Source organism: Myotis brandtii, unplaced genomic scaffold (genome assembly GCF_000412655.1).
Source record: "Myotis brandtii unplaced genomic scaffold, ASM41265v1 scaffold44, whole genome shotgun sequence".
Taxonomy (NCBI): domain Eukaryota; kingdom Metazoa; phylum Chordata; class Mammalia; order Chiroptera; family Vespertilionidae; genus Myotis; species Myotis brandtii.
Genome location: NW_005366833.1, coordinates 1,802,006 through 1,813,716, shown reverse-complemented (window position 1 = coordinate 1,813,716; position 11,711 = coordinate 1,802,006). Strand labels below are relative to the sequence as shown.

Here is an 11,711-nt window from a genome sequence, read left to right as displayed (position 1 = left end):
GTGGACCTGGTGGCCATCCTGCCGCTCTACCTGCAGCTGCTGCTCGAGTGCTTCACGGACGAGGACCAGCGGCGCGGCCAGGGCTCCTCCCGGGAGCACGACCTGGAGACTGTGGGCAAGGTGGGCCAGGTGTTGCGCGTCATGCGCCTCATGCGCATCTTCCGCATCCTCAAGCTGGCGCGGCACTCCACCGGCCTGCGCGCCTTTGGCTTCACCCTGCGCCAGTGCTACCAGCAGGTGGGCTGCCTGCTGCTCTTCATCACCATGGGCATCTTCTCCTTCTCCGCCGCCGTCTACTCCGTGGAGCACGACGTGCCCGGCACCAACTTCACCAGCATCCCGCACTCCTGGTGGTGGGCCGCGGTGAGTGCCATGGCCGTGGGCTTTCCTGCTCTCCTCACCGCCCTCCCATTCCTGGGTGCTCAGCTGCCTGTCTTCATCCCCTGATCGCCCCCTTGCCTTGCAAAAGGACCACCCCATGGCTGCCTCCAGCTAAGGAAAAACAGAGAGGGTTGTGGAGGGTTGGAAAGACAGAGACACTGCAGTCCAGTAAGTAACGATTTGACTTAGCCCTAAGAATCTCCCAATCTAGAGTTAGTTTTAAAACCCTTGCCAGGCAGATTTTAAGAATTCGTTGTTGATGTCTGTGGGAAGCTGCCTGATCACCATTCTTGTTGCCCCTCATTGAACATCTGTTATCCTAAGTAGTTGATAACTTTATCTTCACCCAAGGTGGTGGTTTTGATCACTATTTCTATTTAAAACAGGACAAGTTGGAAGTGGTTTCCATTTTTTTTTTGTTGTGATTGTTGTGTGTGTGTTGTTATTTCTATTTAAAACAGGACAAGTTGGAAGTGGTTTCCGTTTTTTGTTGTTGTTGTGATTGTTGTGTGGGGGTTGTTGTTGTTGTTTTGTAAGGAAACTGTATGTTTATTCCGGGGCGGAAGTGAGACGGCTGAACACTGTCACCTTAACTGAAATCCCATTGGTCCTAGCTAAACTGAGTGAGTTAAGGAGCATCTAAAACTGAAACTTGCTCCAATGTCACGGAAACTCTTTCAGGACCTGGAATTGTTGCCTCATTTTATAGAGAGAGGAACTGAGGTGCAGAGAGTTTGAGTGCAGACACACAGCTAAATCCAGAGAGAGGACTGAGGCCCAAGCCCGTCCAAGTGCAAAACCCACGCCCCTTCCAGACCCAGTACCACCTCTTCCATGCCTTAGCTCATCTGCAGGCCTTGAACAGTGAATATACTAGTTATTTTTGTCACTTCTTTCTGTAGTATTTCCTTTTCATAACAATTTATGCCGTCTACTCTCAGACCTGTATTTCTGGGATCCTAGACTAAATCCCTGAAAAATCCCTGAAGTCCTGGAAATGCTGATTGGGTCTTCTCGGGTCAATGAGTAAGCTGGCATGTGTGCATAGGAAAGAACTAGGTAAATTATATGGCTTCCATATTTTCTTTTTGTTGTTGTTGACACTATTACAGATGCCTCCCATTTTCCCCCCTTTGCCCACCTACACCTAGCCCCGTCACCCCACCCCCAGCCTTCACCACACTGTTGTCTGTGTCCATGGGCTCTGCATATATGTTCTTTAGCTACTCTCTTCGCCTTCTTTTATCCAGACCCTCCCACTCTCCTCCCCTCTGACACCTGTCAGTCTGTTCCATGTATTTTCTTAAGTAGATTATTATAATGCCTTTAAAGACATTAAGCAAATACAACAATTTTTTCTAGAAAGTCGGTATTTTCAACATTAACATTGGGTATGTCAGAACCCGAAGTGTTGGGTGAACTATCTGAGATGAACCAACCCGGGGCTACTAACCATGCAGCTTGGTAGGATGGAAGGAAGATTTCTATTTTGATTCTTGCATCAGATCTGGTAATAATTACCTGTGACCCTAAATAATGAGCTGTGAAACCTCACTCCCTCACTCCCACCCTCAGTGTCCTCGGCTCTACAAGGGGAGGATGGAGAGCTCAAATGTCCTACAGCTTGAGAGCTCTCCTCAGTGAAGGGGTGACGTTAGGCTCTTCCAAACAAGCTACCCAGATGCCACTCCTCTGATCATATTCCAAACGACAAAAGGTCATCTCCATGGTAGGTAAACTGTATGTACAGATGGAGCTGATAGAGAGTGATTTTTCCCCAGCAAATGACATTTACTTTGGAGGTGAGTAAGGTAGGCAGGGAAAAGAGCAAATCCACATGCTGATGATATAATTCCACGTTTTAGAGAGCCAACTTCTCATTCATTCAGATACCCTAGAAGACTCGCATATATAGGCTGGACCTAATGGACGCTTTAATATTTTAATTTTAACCCACAAAACTTTTTTTTTACCTTTTGTATATTAACAGAAAGATTTTTGTAAAAATTTTCTTGCCAATACTGGATTTTCCTTTTTTAAAAATTCCCTGAAGTGAATGCCCTTTGACCCCATTTAATTTTTTGATTGGCTTAATATACAATGACGTTTAAAACTTTCAAATGATCCCCTTTTATGTTAGCTGAAATTATTTTACTCAAGACCAGTATTTTCCATAAATTAAACAATAAAAATTGAATCAACATCCAGGTTTTATCTACAATAAATTTTACCAATGATTGCTTTTACCAATATGAGTTTTTTCTTGTAGCCTTTATCTCTAGCAGGCACTATTTTCATAAAGCAAAATTTGTACATTTCAACCTTACCATTTCCCGACCTTAGCCTTTATCAATGGCTTTTGTCCATTTTATTCTGTGAGAATTATTTATACTAGTAAGAATCATTATGAATTAGATAAAAGACTGATAACTTGTGTTTATTTCTAAACTATCTATAAGAGCAATTGCCCTTGAACATTCAAGTGCTGCTCTATTCCCCAGGACTGATGTCTTATTAACCCAGTTCTTAATACTTCTGCTAACATTGCATATTGTGTACTAAGGGTTTGTATTCTCCGTAGAGCAAAGAGAAAGGAACACTGTCAAAATGATACAGACAAAATGTCTTATTTCCTTATGTAGATACAAAGTTAAAAGATGCAAAATATTAGGACCAATTCCTCATGTTAACCCACAAAAATCCATCTTGTTCACTCACTGAGCAAGAATTTTTTAGCAACTCCAGTGTGCCAAGCAGTATTCTAAACACTAGAGATACCAAGTGATAGAAAAAAGAAAAGATGAAGTTCTTTCACTTGTAGAGTGTATATTCTAATGGAGAAAAATTTCAGATATTTGTGTGTCTTGTATAGAATAATAGGATTGAGTCAACAATGAAAAAGTAAATTTTAAAAAAGAGGAAGGGAAAAAAAAATAATAGGATAGAGAGTGACTTGGGTGGAAAAATCTACATTTGATGGATGGCCAGAGAGATTGAGTCAACAATGAAAAAGTAAATTTTAAAAAAGATGAAGGGAAAAAAAATAATAGGATAGAGAATGACTTGGGTGGAAAAATCTACATCTGATGGATGGCCAGAGGTGCCCTCTTAGAGAAGAGAACATTTAGGTAAAATTTGAACCATGAGGAAAAACTCATATAAATAGATATAACTAAACTAATGTGAGAATCTGAGAAGTGGAATCCTAGAAGTAACTTTAACTGAATAGTCTCCAAGCATTGTATTGATCATACATCTCATAATTTAAAATTGTTGAGCACACTCCCATGATCAGTGTGTATTTAGTTATTCATAAATTTTAAGCCATTTATTATCGCAATAATATTGCTTCACAAACCACCCCAAAACTCAATGGCTTAAAATGCCAAGCATATATTTAGCTAATGAGTTTGGGAGTCATCAATTTACGCTGGTTTCAACTAGAAGGTTCTTCTCATTTGGCCTCATATCTGATAGTCAGCTGGCTAACAGCTGGAATGAAGGAGGAGACTAGGCTAGATAGCTTTCATTCTTTAGCAGACATGTATCCATGGCAAAAGGTATGAGAGAGAGAGAGAGAGAAAGAGAGAGAGAGAGAGAGAGAGAGAGAGTCAGTCTAATCATTGCAAGCACTATATAAGCTTCTCTTTAATGTCATTTGCTCAACCCATTGGCCAAAGCAAGTCACAAGACCACACTCACTATAGGAAAGCCCTATAACCAACCCATTGGCCAAAGCAAGTCACAAGACCACACTCAGAGTCAAAGGGCAGGGTAGGTTAACCCACCCACTATAGGAAAGCCCTATAAAGTTATAGGCAAATAGCTTGGATAAAGGAAGATATAAAGAATTAGTTTCAGAAGCACAATCATTCTACTGCAGTAAGATATTCCTGCTCCAATATATTATACACATCAGAAAACATACACTCACACTGAAATTTCAAGGATGAGGTAAAGAATGATAGGATTGATATTTTCTTCCACCATTCCAGTGCTATATCCCTTGCAGTATATTCACCCACATTAGATTCTCTAATCCATTCTTCTATGCTTTTAATGCTTCCAGACAACCCCAAATATGAATTACTTTTAATAATCGTCCCTCTCTCTCTGCCAAGGACCTTCCTCTGCTCAACTCAGGGTTTTAAGAGGAATACAATAATTTTCATTGCTGAATTCTCCTACAGCTGCAAAACAAATCCCACAAGGACACTCATGTCTGCAAACACTCGTGCATTTGGATATAAAATAGACCCGTCCCACTCAGCTGTCAAATGGCAGTTATTTGTGAGCGCTAATGTAATAGGAAACATATGTAAGATGCTAGCCTGTAGTACATCCACAATAAATAGAAGCTACCATGTTTGACTAGTTAATAGTCTTTATCACATGGAAGCAATAACCTTTGCTTCCGGATTCATTTGGGAAGAAATAAAACAGAAGTGATTCCTTCTCTACTGGGGAGAGAGACTGTGGGACATACAAAAAGATCAGCTGTCTTATCCCGGGACAGCTTCTGCGTGTTTAGATGAAGAGGCCCAGGCTTGCTGAGCTCTCAGGGTTGCCTGGTGTGGGAAATGCATGGCACAGCTCAGCAAGAACAATTAGCTCGATGATGAAGCTGTAATCATTGGCCTCCAGTGTGGCTATGTTTTCACGTAGAAAAGGGCAAATGGGCTGTTCAACAAACCATTTCCTTCTGAGCTTTCAGAGCAAGTTAAAACTGTGGAAACCAAACAGGAAACTGTGTCATGAACTCATTCCTCCAGGAACTAACAGAGGCTCTTCAAAAAGAAAATTTACCTTTGGCTGAGGCATCTGATAATTGAGCCCCAGAGACCTTGCTCCTCTCTTTGGTTTCCTAAAGTATGATATCATTTCCTTGCAAATGGGTGTACTTATGAGATCATTCAGATTTATTTTATCTTTTTAGTCTTTGTTGATTTTGAGAGAGAGAGAGAGAGAGAGAGAGAGAGAGAGAGAGAGAGGAACATCATCTGTTGTTCCATTCAGATTTATTTTATCTTTTTAGTCTTTGTTGATTTTGAGAGAGAGAGAGAGAGAGAGAGAGAGAGAGAGAGAGAAGAAGAAGAAGAAGAAGAAGAAGGAGAAGAAGAAAGAGAGAGAGAGAGAGAGAGAGAGAGAGAGAGAGAGAGGAACATCAATCTGTTGTTCCACTTATTTATGCATTCTTTGGTTGGTTCTTGTCTGGGGATTGAACTTGCAACCTTGGCATATTGGGATGACACTCTCACCAAATGAGCTACCCGGTCAGGGCACTGTATATTCTGTATTGTTATTGATTGATTGCATGCATTGAGGAGAACCATTTGGAAGGTGAATCAGGGAAGTTATACTCAGGAGAACAGTGCGGGTATTTTAAACAGGAAATTTGATGCAGGGAAATAGATACATAGGTGCTAGAGGGCTAGAAGCAAAAAGGGTAAACTGAGATAACCCAAAGATTGGCAAATGTAGGAAACAGCTGTCAGCCCTAGAACTGGGGGAACAAACAGCAGAAGGGAGAGTTACCAACCACGGCGTACAGAGGAGGAGCCTCTGAGCAGCTGTTGCAGGGACCCCTGAGGTAGCACCATGAGGTCGATGCCGACTGTGCTGAAAGGTCCCTGGGCCATAAGTACCTGCTCTTATTGGAGGGTGACGCCAGGAGCAGCTATAGAGACTCCCATCTCCTCATCGCACCTTCCGGCCTCCCAACAGTGTCTCTCATTGGCAGAACACAACCAGAAGACAGTGGGCAAGGAAATTCGGGGATTGTAGTTTGCAGACTCCCAGTTGCAGAATTACAAAATACAGCTCGGAAGGGTGTCAGGCTTGGGACTGAGAGACAACAGGTAAATGCCTGACCTAGCCGGCAATTCATGTTCTAGCTCCTTCAGAACTAGCGCAGGAGCTGTCAATGGACAAAGGCCACTAGGCACCTTTATGACTTTTGATCTTGTGGCTCCTGATTTGGGGGTGGTCCCCTTCTATATCTTTAAACTATTCTCTTCCTGTTTGACCATTATGACTTGACTGGGACATGACAGAATTGCAGAGGGCAGGGAGAAGTGCCAGGTCAGCCGAAGATGCAGAGGGCATCGGATTATTAGCACCTTTCTATGAGTATATTAATAGACTCCCAAGCTTGCTTTAGCTTTTGCACACCTCCTCCTTATTGTGCAATTTATGTACGTGTCAGACCTATAATATGTAGATGAGCTGGTTGTTCTCTTCCAGGTGGTCACCTATGATGTGATTCTAACAGTGCTTCCGCTGGTCAAAACACTCTTTGAATTTCACTGAAGAACTATCTTCAGAGTCTGTGACATGTCCATTTGCTTCCTTCTAATCATGCTTAATCTTTACCTTTTTGAGAGTAGATTCAATATTTTAAAATAGTCTAGACCCCTGAGTTTAATATTGGCATCTAAAGTTAATCCTCAAGGTGAGGCATCAGATAACTGTGTCCTAATTGTGGCCCAATAAGACCACTTGTTTCAAGGTCATTCCACTGAATCCTCTGTGCAGATTATAATCCTAAAGAGGAATTCCTAAAATATTTGTAGCAACAGCGGCATGGGTCGGCTAAGTATAGCCTTTGAAGCTAAGTCCTTTGAAGGACTGAGGTATGTAATGACTTTAGCCAGAACATCTTAGTCTTAAATTTTTTTGGAAAAATTAGAAGGAATGTTAATTATTTTTAAAAATCAGTTTTATTTCTTGGGATCATAATTTCAAGATTCATGGATTACTGGCTGCCAAGGTTTCATACATGCCTAGTTCATGATGAAAGAAACATTCCTTGTTGAAGGAGAAATTCAAGTATAGCCATTCTACAGTTTTGGAGAAAAATTGGATGCTTGTCCTCCCTGTAATGTTTAGCAGGCCAAGATTTGCTGATTAGTGGGTGAGCTGCTAGGGGAAAGTCACATTCTGTCTCTTGGGACCCAGAGGCTAGGGAAAATATGTAAGTTTTCAATGGAATGGTAAGTTTCCAGTTTACAGAATGGCTGAGCCAGCCAGTTTTTCAGGATATTAAGATGGATTATAGAGCATACTGCAAACTGGATGAAACTCAAAAACATTAGGCTGAGTGAAAGAAGCCAGATAAAATTTCCAGAAGAGGCAAATCTACAAAGAAGGCAAGTAGATTAGTGGTTACGTGGGACTGGAGATGGGAATTCAGAGTAGTGACAGATGGGAACAAGGGATGTTTTGAGGTGATGGAAATGTTCTAAAGATGGGTTTTAGTGATGATTGCTCAACTCTGTAAATTCACTCAAAATCATTTAACTGTACCCTTGAAACAAGTGAATTTCATATTATGCAAATTATACCTCAATAAAGCTGCTGTTGTGTTGTGTGTTTTTTAAAAGATGGATTGTAGAAATTTTGGCCACATTTCCAAACCCAGTTGGTGCTAATGTGAGAACTCAATCTGCAAACTCATATGGGTCAGTCTGGGGCCTTCAATGTTTAACGCTCATCCAGGAAGAAATGGTTGGGCCTGTGGAACATGGAGAAAAAGTAACCTAAAGCCAAGGAATCCCGAGTTCCTCTTGGAGCCAAGGAGCACCCAGATCATTGGTTGAGTCAAATTACCCACAAAACCGACAAGGCATAAATTAGCTATGCATTTTGAACAAATTCTTCCACACCCGTCATACAGAGCCCCTAGCAGGAGAGATCTTTTCTCCAAACATAGAGATCCAAGATATACAAAGATATTTAGACCATATTATGCATATCAAATATTTAATCTTCCTTAAGACAATTCGCTTTGCTTTTAGCTTTTCACTAAACGTTCAGCCAACAAAGAAAAAAGAAAGAAATGAAGTTGCTTTGGGAATGAAGCAAGGCCAGTATCAGGATTGACCAGAAGTTTAAAAAGGCACTTTGTCTCAATTCTTTTCCTTCCTCTGCATCCTATTCCTCCCCCCATCCTCCCCAATCCTGAGCCCTAGAAGGACTGGTTCACCTAAAAGCCTCAGCTTTGGCCTTTCATGGAAGCTTCCTGTTCTAACTCTACCCTTCTTGTCCCTCACCCTTATCCAAACTCCCTTTAGGCCTCCTCCAGGGAATGGAGACTAACCAAACATTCATACAGAGGTGTGAGCGATGCTGTTACTGACATCTGTTCAGTTCTGACAGAGATCTGACTCAGGTTCTTTTACTTTTGCTGTGGCCAGTGGCAGGAAACACACACACACACACACACACACACACACACACGCACGCACGCACGAGCATACTTGGAGATTAACCCACACTCTCAGTTGATCATGACCTCTCATCACCTTTGATCCAGAAGGTAGGAACGAGAGATTCTGTCCTGGAGTGAGTGTGTGCCCCAGCCAGTCTCCCTCGGAGCATTCTGCAGGAGCCAAGAGGGACCTGCTTTCACAGCCTGTCAGTCTAATAAGCTTAAGAACTAACATTATTGCACACAGCTACTCTGTGAGGTAGTATTATTCTCCCCTCATTTCAAAAGTGGAAATGGAAGCAGAGAGAATGTAGATGACTTGTCCAAGTCACACATCTGAGAAGTGGATTTGGATCCATATAGCCTAGTGCCATACTTGTCTCCTTAAGCCAGTCTACACCATGCTGCCTCTCTTAGATGCTTGCTTGTGTTCTTCCACCTGAGGGAAGGACAGCCCATCCCTCGGCAGGTCTCTCACCAAGGATGGAGCAGTGAGAGGTAGTGGGTCACCCGCCCCAAAGGGGAGGTGCAAGCTTTCTTTTAAGGGCTGGATGGAGCTCCTGTGCTTATCAGCTCCATCAGATTTGCCCAGCTGGCTCAATTCTTCATTTCATTCTACCTAATCCATCACACTCATTCTAAGTTCAAACTGACCCTTACATTATAAACAAATAACAATAAAGTTTGCATTTCTAAAGTAAAGGCCATTTTGGTGCAGGGAAACAGGATGACTTTGCACATTTTACTGCCACCTGCTGGGAAATTGTGGCAACGACAACACAAATCCATGAAGCACACAGTGCCCCCTGGAGTTGTGCAATGCACAGTGTTGACAACTGCAGGCAGCAGCCCTGCCTAATGTAGCCAATAGTCTGGGGATAAAGGGAGTCTTAGTATATGAGGCATACAAAACAAGCCCTGAGAGATTTTCCTAGTTTTCTCTCGCTACCCTGACTGATAACTAATTCCATGGATCTGCATGTCAAAACGGAAGCTTGACAACCTAAATAAATCTCTACTTAGCGGAATCTAAAGCACGGCGACTAGAGTTTGGGAAGACTTTCATGCAGAGTGAACTGTCTTTGGTTGGTGATGTCTTTAAAAAATCCCTTCACAGCATAATGAGAATATGTTTCTCCAAACATTTGCAATTAAAGCACCTTTATATAAAATATCTCATTGGAAGTACATAATTCTGAAAGGTGTTATAATTGTCTCCATTTTAAAGATGAGAGAAGGACAACAGAGGAGGTTGTTTAGTGCCTTTTCTGTGCCTGACACTGTGTTAAGGGCTTGATAGTTGTTTTCTTACTTAGTCTTCACAGGGATCCCGAGAGTTAGGTAATATCCTCCTGTTTCAGAGGAAGGAACCAAGGCTGAGACTGAATGTTTTACCCAAGGACACTCTGCTGGGAAGGGTCGGAGTAGGGACTTGAACCCAGATCTGACTGGTGCTAAGCCTGAGCTCTTTTCAGTATGTGTATCATTTAGGCAAACCCAGGGCCCCAGTCCTAAAGCTGGCCCCGGCTGAGGTGGGGGCAAATACCAACATTTATTGAGCCCTTTCTACACCAGGGACTTTATACATGTTGTCTTAAATGTTCTTCACAACACCCTGTAAGGTAGGTATTCTCTCTCCTGCATTGTATATAAGAAAACTAGAAGTGGTAGTCAGGATTTAAACCCAAGTCTTGCAGCCCCAAAGCTTGTGTTCTTTCCATGACAGGGGTCCTGCAGGCAAATGTCCTGGCACCTCCTAGAGCTGCCTCCGTGGGGAGCTCTTACATGACTCATGTGCACCTTCAGGGAGACAGATTACTCCCTGCCTATTCCATCCCTTTCTCCTCCTCCCTCACGGAGCTAACAACTCAACCCTGCCTTCTTTCCCATACAGGTGAGCATCTCCACTGTGGGCTACGGAGACATGTACCCAGAGACCCACCTGGGTAGGCTTTTTGCCTTCCTCTGCATCGCTTTCGGGATTATCCTCAACGGGATGCCAATCTCCATTCTCTACAACAAGTTCTCCGATTACTACAGCAAGCTCAAGGCTTATGAGTACACTGCCATACGAAGGGAAAGGGGAAAGGTGGACTTCGTGCAGCGAGCCAGAAAAAAGATGGCCGAGTGCTTGGCTGAAAGCAACCCACAGCCCACCCCAAGGCAAGAGAATTAATGTTCCAGAGGCCATGTGGCTGGTAGATCCTGTGACCTTCAAGGCTTCCTTCCGCCTTCCTTTTTTTATCATCAGGTTTGCCCGTGAAAGGACATGTAAGGCAGACATACACAAAGGGCATTCATTTCACAGAGTTCTACCTCATGAATGTTTGTTTGAATCCAGACTCAGACAGCCTCATATTGTTTGTGTGAGAATCTGATCATCCCAATGACATTGATATGAGAACTCCTTTGGGAGGAGCAACATGTTAGCTTCCTCTTGTAGCTTCTCATGGCTTCTCAATAAATATTTTTGCACTTGAGTTGACTTGAGAAGAATTTCCTTACATTAAAGAAAGGAAATCCTTGATTTTCCAGAGAGAGGGAATGTTGCATCAGAACTATATGAGCCCTGGCGTGAGACCAATCTCAGTCGGAAGCCCGGATCTACCAGCTGTAGGATTTGGGACAAGTTACTTTAACTGTCTGAGCCTCAACTCAGTTTCTTCAACTGTAAAGTGTAGGTAATAAGAAACCACCTGTAATATGAGCATGGAGAATGAAGGTAATATTTGTAAATGCTCAATAAATGGAAGCTGTTAAAACTGTTTGAGTTAGGGTACTGTCTAGTAGATTCTCTAGACGGATGGTTCTCAATCCAGGGAGATTTGGTCATTGTCCACCCCCTACCCCCTGGAAACTTGGCATTTTCTAGAGATGCTTTTGGCTGTCACCATTGTGAGGAAGGATGAGGGAGCTATGGCATCTAGTAGGCAGAGACCTGGGATGCTGCTAAATATGGACAGGACAGCCCATAGCAAAAAATTATCTGACCCAACATATCAACAGAGCCAACACTGAGAAGCCCTGGTCTGCGGTTAACATGCGAGCCCCCAGACTCGACCTGTGAAACATGCTAAAGTGTGCTCATCGCTTCTCCCTTGATAGGAGGCCCCACATGTCC

At 42.8% G+C, this 11,711-nt stretch overlaps 1 protein-coding gene across 1 annotated transcript in view; it reads left to right on the top strand.

The window, feature by feature from the left end:
• KCNV2 (potassium channel, voltage gated modifier subfamily V, member 2) overlaps nucleotides 1-11,355 on the top strand; it is a 12,789-nt gene extending 1,434 nt beyond the window's left edge. Inside the window, exons 2-3 of the mRNA XM_014546317.1 lie at nucleotides 3-363; nucleotides 10,485-11,355. Coding sequence (XP_014401803.1) covers nucleotides 3-363; nucleotides 10,485-10,766 — 643 coding nt within the window. The 3' untranslated portion in view covers nucleotides 10,767-11,355. The remainder of the gene's footprint in view (nucleotides 1-2; nucleotides 364-10,484) is intronic.
• Nucleotides 11,356-11,711: the final 356 nt, after the last annotated feature.